The 11,155-nt window shown below is 44.1% G+C and overlaps 1 protein-coding gene across 4 annotated transcripts; it reads left to right on the top strand.

Annotated features, from left to right (window-relative positions):
- The first annotated feature begins 968 nt into the window (after positions 1–968).
- Positions 969–11,118, top strand: M6PR (mannose-6-phosphate receptor, cation dependent). Of its 4 annotated transcripts, none has more exons than XM_037167799.2 (7): positions 969–1,179; positions 5,251–5,430; positions 6,359–6,525; positions 7,650–7,759; positions 8,045–8,175; positions 8,995–9,121; positions 9,583–11,118. In XM_037167799.2, the coding sequence occupies exons 2-7, from the start codon at positions 5,255–5,257 to the stop codon at positions 9,703–9,705; spliced, it is 834 nt and encodes a 277-aa protein (XP_037023694.2). In that variant the 5' UTR covers positions 969–1,179; positions 5,251–5,254; the 3' UTR covers positions 9,706–11,118. The 4 variants fall into 4 exon arrangements, with proteins under 4 accessions (XP_037023694.2, XP_037023692.2, XP_053517627.1 ...); XM_037167797.2 differs by having other exon boundaries at positions 970–1,179; positions 5,254–5,430; XM_053661652.1 differs by lacking the exons at positions 5,251–5,430; positions 6,359–6,525 and having other exon boundaries at positions 972–1,179.
- The last annotated feature ends 37 nt before the right edge of the window (positions 11,119–11,155 follow it).

Genomic DNA, 11,155 nt, shown 5'->3' with positions numbered 1-11,155 from the left:
GGTTGAGGATAGGAGGTGGGGGTGGGTGATGCAGGGGAGTGGAGGAGGTGGAGGAAAGGAAACAACTGTACTTGAACAATTTTTTTAAAAAATCAAAATTCGGTCCCTATCTTCCAAAAGAGAGGAGACACACTCAAAAGCAACGTCTTAGTCAACGCAGAGTGAAATCAGCTTACCGCCAAGTACAAGCTAACACCGGGCATTCAGGAATGAAGGATTCTGAACAGAGTAAATCCAGGAAGGCACAGGAGCCACAGCACTTCAACTGAGCTCTAAGAATCAGTGGGACTTCAACGGGCAGCTAATAAGGCATACCGCAAAGGATCTTAGCAAAGGCGCTAACACTGAAATTGAGTTGCTCCTTCTCCAGGACAATGGAAACGCGCAAAGAATAGACAAATAACAGCACACCCCAAGGTACTCAAATGTAGAAGGGAAAGAACAAAGGTGTCGTTAAGAAACCCGACGACCAGGACCCAATCACTAGCCACTATCCTCTAGGCACCAAGGTTGATCACAGTGAGACTCCAGGCTGGCACACGGCGAAACAGCGCCTCTCTCAGGCACTGAACTATCTTAGGCGGGGGAATCACCGCGAGCAGGAGACCGTGCATGAGAACTACAACTCCCGCTGAGGCCTGGAGTGCAGGCCCCCAGCCCGTATTTCCGCTTCCGCCGCCTGCCCTCACCAGCCTTCAATACCACCCACTCAGAGCTGGTCCGGCGTGTGACCGCGCGTGACCTCGCGTGACGGGCGCCCCCTAGCCAACAAGCCCGGAAGCGGGACTCTGGGACCCATTGGTAGAAGAGCAAGTCAAAAAGGTGGAACTAAAGTTGAAAATCTCGATAGTGATTGGAGTCCATAGGACAAGGACGCCCACAATACTGCCCAATCAGCGTCCAGGATGACCCGGAAACCGGGAATGGAAAGCGGGTGAGATGGTTAGTGGTCACATGCCGCAGGATGTAGTGGGAGGAGCAGTTGCCCAGCGCCGCTTGGCGCTTCCTGTTTCCGGTTCCCGGAGTGGAGCACTGCAAGGCGCAGGAGGGAAGTCTGGCTGTGACACGAGCTCTGGGACCGGGGTCTGCGGCTGGCCCCTCGCTGGCCCTGTCTCCCGGCCCCAGACAGGTACTCACCCGGGGAGTCTGAACTTTGGCTGCTTCCTTTGCCCACGACACGTGAGTATGAGGGGCTGGAGAGCACTCACACCTCCGCGACTGTGACAGGGGCCGGATCGTTAAGTCTCCCTTACCCAGAGTTCCAGCCAAAATCAAGCTAAGGAGCCCTAGAGCAGAATGGAGGCATAGGCGTGAGGGTAGGAGCTACAGAATCCGAAGGGAGTTGAGAAGAAAGGACCCCCGAGACCAGAGGGAACTTACATGTATTTGGAAGGCAGGCGAAGGAAGGTCCCTTGGTATAGAGTGCATTTGATGTGTTACTGGATGCATTAGAAGGACTTTTTGCCTGTATCGTGGAGAGAGGTAAAGTAGCATCATTTGGAGAAGGTCTAAGCAGTTGGAAAGTTAGGAGATTAGAATTTCGAGAACCCTGGGAGAAGTTTGAGGGGAATGAGTGTGTGGCATGGAGAAGAGCAGCCAGTAGAGGGATTCTTGTCTTTCTCTCTGTAGGGAGCTGCTGTCCTCGGGACAGGGACCTTCTCCTCTTAAGCTTCTCGACACTGAACCTTTTAGCTAATTAGGGTTGCTCTTCTAAAAGTATAGGTTGCTAGAGGGAGGAAAGAAGGGCTGCTATATCAGAAACGGTCAGAGAGGAGACAGTGGAAATTCCATTGAAAAATGGAAAGTACTCATGGCTGCTCTTGAGTGGGGAAGAGAGTGATGAAGAGACCTAGTGATATAAACTGCTTCCCAGTTCCTGGCATAATTATTGGGCATCCCTCTGAAGGAGGATTTTTTAGCATTATCAAATAGCTCTGTCATACAATAAGAAAATTGAAGAGTATTTCTCAAAATGTACAGCCCTCCCCTGTATTTCCAAAGTACCCAGATAAACTCTTGCGCCTTGAGAATCTAACTGTAGCACTTTAAAAAGAGACTACCCAGCCCTTGGATTTCCTCCTCTTCCTAATACACAATTGCACCCTTGTATTTATCAGAAAATTTCGAGCAACTCTCTTTATGCCATGAGTCATCCAAGTTACCCCAGTCCTTTAGTCCATATTTAATACTTATATAATGTAAGGCCAGGAACTTAACCTCTGTAAGCTTGAGTTTCCTCATTTATAAAATGGGAGAGATTACATCTACTTTTCTGGGCTGTGAACATATTCTAGATAAAGCACTTGGAGCACGTGCCACTGAATCAGAAGCAGCTCAGCATATAGTCAAACCTTACTAAGCAAGAAAGAGAGAAGACTATGAATTGGTCCTCATCCTCTACTCTTTGAACCAGTAAGCTAAATGAAAGCCAGTGCAGTTCAACCAGTGCTGACTGTAAGGTGTTACCTTTCGGGTTTTTTCCCCAGTTTTAGAGATTCTTTGTTTTAATCTGGCAAAAGAAGTGATCAACTGTTAACAGATAAGGGACTGATTTTGAGGCCAAAAAACACATGTGTATTTGAATATCCCTATAGAAAAACTGGTCCTGGGAAAACATATCTGGAAAGCCTAGAATGTTGAAATTTTAAATTAGGTCTTTAGAGAATGGAAGGAAAATGTCATGATAAGTAGATCTAATAAAAGGAATCTCTTACTTCTCTTTAGTAACTCAGCTGGTCACATTGTGTGTTGAGCAATGAGTTAATTTGGGGAAGGTTGAAGTTTGAGGTCTGAGTTCTTTATTCCACCTCGTACTCAGTGAATTGTGTGAGGCGTCGCTTCCCCTTCTTTGTGAAAAAGAAAGCAAAGCTTTGGCTGCCTACTCTGATCCCACAAAAACCGTTGTGAAAGGAAGTAGATGTACATGTAGTGGTTAAGTACAGGCCATGAGCTCTGAGGCCAGGCTGACCTTGTTCACTCTAGTAGCTCTGTCTCAGTTTTCTCATCTATAAAATAAGGACAATGGTTGTATTTACTCAATAGAATTGTTGTAGGATTAACAAAAGTGCTTCAAACAGTGCCCGAAAGAAGATAGGCACTCAAGAGTGTTTTCTTTTGGTGTTTTAAATGTGTTGATGGGGGCCTCAGACTTTCTGGCTGACTATAAATATTCTGTGGAAATAGCTTATTAGTATTACCATAGTGAATTAATGTTTGGAATACAGAAAGTCGGGGAGACAACTTTCCAAGCATTCGTGGTTCCAATGGAGTGTGGGAAACAGCAGGTCAGATTATAAGTGAGAAAAATTGGAAAGAATTAAATCTTTGTATCAGAAAAATTAGCGATATGGATATGAAATTAACAAGCAGCAGTGGCCTGAAGAGTCATTAGTGATCCCAGAGTGAAGTCTTCAGGAAGGGCAACGCAGTGTGTCTTGGGTGTGAGGATGGATTAGAGAAGAAAATGAGTTTGGGAACCAGGGCCCTGTGATTTTGTTCCTGGAGGTCAGGAACACAAGTTGCAGATCAGTTGGATTTACTAGATTGTGAAGTGACTTGGTGACTGGCCCCCAAGGATTGTCAGCAGTTCAGGGTGTAGACAGACAACCGTACTCACTGGAAATCTAAAAACTCTTGAGACTTGTGGCTTGTAGAGCCAGTGGTGAGTTGTGGAGGACTTCTTCAAACCACTGGTTTTGGCCTAGTGAATTTCCTTCTCCCTCTGATTTAAATGGGTGAGTGATTTTTCAGAGATGAGACATTAGACAATGCAAGCTTTAGGTACTGTGGCTGTGTTTATCTCCCTCCATCATTCTCCTGGCAAATACGAATGAAGACTGTAGGATGCTTCTGAATGTCGGATTGAGTCAGAGCCCAACATATTTGTCTCTGTTTTTATTGTACATCTTTCTTAATAACTTCCAAAGAGATCCTGTCAAGTATCAAATTTGAGTGTTGTTGCAGGAAGGGCCACTGGTTTAAGCAGTATTTTTGAACTCCAGCCCCTGCACATACCTCTCAGTCGTTCATCTCCTGTGTTTATGGCAAGTCCAAGCAAAGCCCCCAGCCCTGTGGCCTCAGCTTCTTTTCTTTAGGTACGAGATCTGCAAAGTAAGAAAAATAAGCACAAAGACTTGGTTGGTCCTTCCAGTAGCATGTGCGTGTGTCAGAGATTAAACCATGCATGTCTAATTACACATGGCTTTAACTAGTGAGATAATGCAATCTTACTTCTCGCCAAACAGTAAAGAGGCAAGGCTGTCTCCACTCAGGCTGTCAATTCTTCTTTATTCTTTCCCTTTTCTCACCCCCATGGTGTGTTCTGAAGGACTCAACTAGGAATTAGACCGAAAGTTCATATGTATGTATGAGTTTCCTGACACAGGTGATTTGGGGACAGAGATATTAAAATGTACTGCATATGCTGAAGAATCTGACACTTTCTGCATAATCAAAATACCATTTATTGGTAGTACCTATGTATCCCTACATTGGTTGGTCCTTCTGACAGTTTCTAAGAAAAAAATTCCAGTAGAGCTGTGGAGTTGGTAAACTGCTTTGGAAGTCGAGATAGTCTTTTTTTAAGCACCTTTGCAGAAATGACCAACAGCCTGTAGACACTAACTCTTCACCAAGGCCAGGGCCATCCTCTTGTCGAATACACACTGCGCCCCCACACTGAGGGGGGACAGCAGGGGCGCAGGGGTGGTGGGCAGTGGAGTCAGCTAGGAAAAGGCTTTCAACATAAGTTTGACGGAGAAAAGGAGAAACCTAGAGACCTAAGAGTCCAACTCAGAATATTAAGGGACAGGAAAAAAAGAACTTGGATGAAAGCTAAACGCTTGAAATAAACAAGTACAAGAAACAAAAACCAACTTCATAATGAAGAAAACTGTTTAGTATAAAATAAGAGGTGATAGGTGGATGATAAAAAGCTCTTTGTTGTTTTTTTTTTAAGATTTTATTTATTTTTAGAGAAAGCGGGGGAGAGAGAAAGGAAAACATGAATGTGTGGTTGCCTCACATGTATCCCCTACTGGGGACCTGGCCCACAACCCAGGCATGGGCCCTGACTGGGAATCGAACCAGCGACTCTTTGCTTTGCAGGCTCATGCTCAATCCACTGAACCACACCAGCCAGGGGTAAAAAGTTTATTTAGAAAACCTTTTTTTTTTCCCCTTCACATGCTTTATCTTTTTCCCTTCTCTTCTGACCCTTCCTCCACCCCCAACACACACACTTTCTCCCAGAAGGATGCTCCCCCTCGGCAGCTGCTGGGGGGCTGGACTGCTGCTGCTGCTCCTGGCCATCACAGCCAGAGAATCCTGGCAGGCAGAAGAAAAAACCTGCGACCTGGTAGGAGAAAAGGGTAGAGAGTCAGAGAGAGAGCTGGCTGTACTGAAGAGGCTGGCGCCGCTGTTCAACAAAAGGTAAAAATGAGAAGAACCTTAAAGGGCTAGAAAACAACTGTTTTTTACTCAGCCTCTCCAGACGACCTCTGGTACTCCCCCCACCCCCAGAGACCCCTGATTTCATGACATTCTTGGCCCCTGGTATCACCCAGACTTCCAGAACCACTGGTTTCCAGACTGTGAAACCCCTAGGACCCCTTGCCCCGGGAGCCTCGTGGAGGGAGATGATTGTGGGTGATGCTTACCAGAGAACAGCTTTTTTAGGAGGATCTTTTGCAACTCTTACTGATTTTATTTTGATGCTACTATTGAATATGGAAGGGGTACATATGTAATAACCTCCTCTCTTTACCTGGAATAGCTGGTGCTATCATGCTTTCTTTATGATGCAGAGCAAATTCTCAACAAGTTTTTAGTAGCAATGTGCGGTTCTCTAATGTAGAAGAGGAGCTGTTGCTAAGACTGGATCCAAGAGGCCAGCTTATAGGAATTTGAAAAGCATTAGATACTTTCATATAATAGGTCTTTAGAAGTATCAGATAAGCATATTTAGGCCTGTACATGTCATCAGAAGTGTCAAGAATCTTCAGATATAGAAGATGATCTTCAAGGAACAAGGGAGTATCCCATAAACACAGACCCTCATTTACAGGGAGATAATAGCTAGCACTTGAGCGTAGTCTAGAGCAGATATTTGAGGAATATCTAGCTGCTGGGTGGTGTATTTTAGTCGGTCATCATCAACAATTAGGATGGTCTGTCAGGGTCACAGATACCATGATTCAACAAATATTACTATTACATTCAGCCGTGACACCATATAAATAAATTGAGTGCACCTTTTTTGGAGTCAGAGGTTGGGGGGGTAAGAGGAAGAAAGGCTGCTCTTCCTAAGGCTGCTAGCCACTAACTCTCCCCCTCCTCATTTCTCCTCCCTTCCTGACAGCTTCGAGAGCACTGTGGGCCAGGGCTCAGAAATGTATATGTACATATTCAGGGTATGCCGGGAAGCTGGCAACCACTCCTCGGGGGCAGGCCTGGTGCAGATCAACAAGAGTAACGGGAAGGAGACAGTGGTGGGGAGAATCAATGAGACTCACATCTTCAACGGAAGTAAGACCCTTTCTGTTGATTTAATTCATTGATCCCAAGTCATTCCCATGGACAGTCCTCTATGCCTTTTTCCCAGTCTATTCAGGGTATCATATGTGTAGTTCAGCACATGTGAGACTATAAGCCATAGGACACTTAGTTCTACAGCTCCTCAGGAGCCAAGGCTCAGGACACTGGTATTTCCCAGAGTTAGTGAAAAGCTTATGCAGAAAAAGAAGAATGTGGCTGGAATTGTATGGACTGGAGTCCTTTTAATACTTAAATCAGTTTTTCATGCTAGGCTTGAAAATATTAACCATGACTGCTTCCCATCGTATGAATCAAACTTTGCCAGTTAAGTAATAAGAGATCAAGTTTTGCAAACCAGTCTACAAAAATTTCTGTACCAAATTGTGATAATGATGGTGATAATGTTTCTTAGAAGTCATAATGCTGGAAAAGACTACATGAGCACCTGTAATGCAATTTCTTCCCTTAGGCAGCTAAATAAATTATACCCCCAGTGTTATTTGCTTGTATAAATAATATAATAAAAGTAACATAAAGAATTTAAGGCTATGGGTCAAAAGATCCATATTGTATTTACTTTGTCCTGTAGTTTTGAAAAGTCATTTCACCTTTTTATTTGACATGTACAAAATTGGAAACAGAGTCCGTCCTTATTGCCCTCACATGACTGTTGAGTAAAATATTTCACAAAAGAAGTTTGAACACACTGAATACTAAAGAAAAAGAAATACCCCCCAATCTTAAAAATCATCCACTTTGAACTTATCTGTGGCTACTTTAAATCTAGGCTTTCCCCTGCTACCTAGTAATTACATGGAACCTCCTCTTTTGATATTAGCAGGTGTTCGGCGCATGTGAGCCATTGTGAAGGTCTGGCCCATTATTGGTAGTTTGGCACTATCAGCTGCCTGCCTTTAATGTGTAAAATCAAGATTCTCATGAGTATTTGATACTTAACAAGGGAACGTAAAGCTGTAGTAAAACAAAAAAAGTTTTAGGTTGGCATTTCCAGGATACAGAACTCATACTGATGAGGCTCATGTTAATTAAAACCCATTTGTCTGAACTTTACAATTCCACTCCCCCCCCCAAAAACTCATTTTCCTTTCCCTCAGGTAATTGGATCATGCTGATCTATAAAGGGGGTGACGAGTATGACAACCACTGTGGCAAGGAGCAGCGACGTGCAGTGGTGATGATCTCCTGCAATCGACACACCCTAGCGGTGAGGCGCCCTGGGGCCTCGAGCCTGGAGGGGAGTGGGGTGAAGGGACTGGCCTGAGGCCGGAGAGACTTCCCAAAAGACACAGGAAACCTTGGGGGGGATGAGAGAGAAATAGAAGTGGTTTTTCTTTTCCTGTGTAACAGACATCCATCTTCCAATGTACATAGACAAATAGGTTATTGAACCGGGAAAAAAACGAATGGTTTTTGGGTTTTGTAGAGAGTTTTTGTAAGATGCAGTCCAGAGAAAATGTTTTAAATATGTGTTCTGTCCTTTCATCATCAGGACAATTTTAACCCTGTGTCGGAGGAGCGAGGCAAAGTCCAGGACTGTTTCTACCTCTTTGAGATGGACAGTAGCCTGGCCTGTTCCCCGGAGGTCTCGCACCTCAGCGTGGGGTCTATCTTACTTATCACGTGAGTCTTCTTTCTCCCTTGTCATTCCCAGCCTTCCCTTTTTTTTTTTTTAACTTATAAAATTCTTGGATGTACATGGGCATAAATTGTGTGTGTGAAATAATTGGAGGGGAAAGAACTTTGTGTGAAAATCCTCATTAAACTCGTGACTATACAAACTTTTGAAGAATGAGATTTGTTACGTCCTCAGTACTCACATTTGAAGGCGCTTTTTACCCCTACTGGAGAGTTGGACAGTTTTTAATTCTATCCTATTAGATCGGCGATTTTTAACTGGTGTGCTGCCACAGGAATTTCTGAAATGTGCAATACCTGAATATATAGTCAGAGGCACTGACCAACCCCTTTTCCCTTAGATTGTCAATTTTTTTTTAATGGTAATGGCCAGTACAATAGCTCTCTGTTGTGAATGAATCGAAATTATACCCATTTTTTGTCAGATGGGCAGAAATATTTTTTGGTGTGCTGAAGGATTTTAGTAGTTTATTTATATATGCCATGATATGAAAATGGTTGAAAATCGCTGCGTTAGATTATTAGAACTTTTGGACAAACAGAACTGTGTGTCTAATGGTGACTGTTGGCAGAAGGCAGTCTTATTTCTTTTCTGAGCACTTTGCTGTTCTCAGACTGATGGTGCTCTAACTGGCTTTCTAAGGGACTTACCAGCTCCCCTGTTTTTGTTTAGCATCACCACCCTTTTACCCCCAGCTTTACAGCACACAGCTTACAGAACAGCTGACAATAAGTGTAGAGACTGTCCTTGGTGTCTGAGTTCTACTGCTTCCTGGTTTTGAACTGTAGCTCTCTCTTCGGCAGGTCTGCGTCACTGATTGCTGTGTATATCATCGGGGGATTCCTGTACCAGCGACTGGTGGTGGGAGCCAAGGGGATAGAGCAGTTTCCCCACATAGCCTTCTGGCAGGATGTCGGCAACCTGATAGCAGTAAGTGACAGGGCAGCTGGCTGGGCCTGTGGCCTGCATACAAGCTCGGGTGACCAACCACCCTGGTTTGCCCAGACTGAGAGGTTTCCTGACACAGGGCTTGGGCACTAAAGTCACAGAAGGGCCAGCAAAAAGCAAGACAGATGGTTGCCCTCATGCTAGGTATGATGTCATCTTACCTGAGCATCTTGCTTAAGATTTGACTGGAAGAACAATGCTGTTGCTTAGATTTAGGAATCTAATACAGCTATTCAGAGGCCTATGTAGGAAGGTGAGACCTAATGATTAGACTTTTTCTCCTAAAGTCAATTTAGGCTGATCCTTGGAGCTTTAGGGGTTTTTCTTCCTTATTTCTGGAGAAATTAGTTCTTGCCACATTCTCAGACTACATATATACTTTGCCTTATTCTAAATTGGCTATTCCAAATTATCATTTATTTCCTTTGTTTCTTTCCCTGCAGGATGGTTGTGACTTTGTGTGCCGTTCTAAACCCCGAAATGTGCCTGCTACATACCGTGGTGTGGGGGATGATCAGCTGGGGGAGGATTCAGAAGAAAGGGATGATCATTTACTACCAATGTGAATGCACTTTATATGCCCTGGCTTTTCCAGTCCCTAAACCAAAGTGTACTCAGCCAGATTTCTTAAGCAGCCTCTCCCCAGTCTCTCATCTGACCTTTAATGTTGCTCTTGCTCTCCAGTTTGCATTCTCTTCTCTCTAGTAAAAATGCCTCCCCATTGTTACCTATTTGGGGTTTTTTTCTCTAGGAGGTCAAGTTGTAGGTCAGAGAGAATATAATAAGGCCTGTGACAAAAGGCACTATCTCCATATAGGAAGGTACAAGTGGGCTAGTTTTGAGCAAAAGCATATGGCAGGCTAGCTGATCTTTTTAAACACATTTTCACAACTTTTTGAGACACTGGGATTCTTTAATTAAAAAAAAAAACATTATTTATGCAAGGTTTGATTGCTTTCATGCTTACTCTGCCCTACAGTCTTCTCTACAAGAAGCTGCATGTAACTTCTTGCTGCTTTGAACTACTTTGCAGTGGTTACTTGGTTGCAGTCCAAGTACTGCTATTTGGTCTGAGCCTGGAGATGACCTAGACCTGTTTCTCCCACCTCTGGGGTTAGGATGGGAAAGATGTGAAGTTTCCTAATTAGAGGACTGTAAGGTGGCATCACATCATTCGTTGGCACCGGAATGCCTTTGCAGCTGGAATCGGGCCCCGGGCCCGGATTGTGGTGTTGAAGCTGTCAGTCCATGTGCAGACACATGCCTCGTCCACAGTTCCGGTCTGTCAGGAAGGGAGGCTGAAAGGGACCGCTGTGCTGCAGGAGTTCAGGAAAGGGACGTCTGTTTACCCTGTCATGGGATCCCTCTGATGGCTTTTTTTTCCCTCCCACTTGTAGTACAAGTTGGCATAGCTTCTTTTACCAGTGTTTCTAAACATGTATTTTCTTCACAGACATGTTATTTTGACTTTTTTCCCCAGTCCTCTGGAAAGGGAACGGAGGCCGAAGTGGGACATCTAAGGCTCTGCCATCCTCCACTCTGGGTGTGGGATTCCCCTCCACCTGCCCCTGCTTCTGGCTTAGGGAAATACCTTCTTGCCGCTTTTCTGTGCGGAGGTTTTTAATGCTCTGATGCGTCCACCTTTCTTTGTAAGCCATGTGCCCAGGAATGTGGCCCGATCTTTATTTAATAGTGAAGCTGTGCCACTGAAGAGGAACATGGCTCCACTGGACACAAGAAGATGGAGCAGACGGGGCCTTTTATAGCCTTAGAGGAGAAAATGAAATTATTTCATCCTTGGACTTTTCAATATTATTGGAATGATTTTTTTTCTTTCTAAACAGGGAAAATAATGTTTCAAAAACATCCTTTTGTTACTTGTTTGCATCTCTTCCCCACTGGTGTTTTAAAAAAAGGGAAAAAACTATATCATTTTTTGTACAAAAGAAACACTTGAAAGATTAAAAAAAGAAAAAACATGTTGGCCTAGTCATTTGTGTGAAAGAGGGTAGATAC

The sequence above is a fragment of the Artibeus jamaicensis genome, unplaced genomic scaffold (genome assembly GCF_021234435.1).
Source record: "Artibeus jamaicensis isolate MK-2021 breed Jamaican fruit bat unplaced genomic scaffold, CSHL_Jam_final contig_233, whole genome shotgun sequence".
Taxonomy (NCBI): Eukaryota; Metazoa; Chordata; class Mammalia; order Chiroptera; family Phyllostomidae; genus Artibeus; species Artibeus jamaicensis.
The sequence above is the reverse complement of the archived record's forward strand: the minus strand, read 5'-3'. Positions and strand labels throughout refer to the sequence as shown.

What these genes read in the sequence shown, in the direction of transcription:
- M6PR (XM_037167799.2), top strand. Translation starts at nt 5,255, where the DNA reads ATGCTCCCCCTCGGCAGCTGCTGGGGGGCTGGACTGCTGCTGCTGCTC. An exon ending in GCGCCGCTGTTCAACAAAAG is followed by an intron (nt 5,431 to 6,358) that starts GTAAAAATGAGA and finishes CCTTCCTGACAG; the next exon opens with CTTCGAGAGCACTGTGGGCC. An exon ending in GCAATCGACACACCCTAGCG is followed by an intron (nt 7,760 to 8,044) that starts GTGAGGCGCCCT and finishes TTTCATCATCAG; the next exon opens with GACAATTTTAACCCTGTGTC.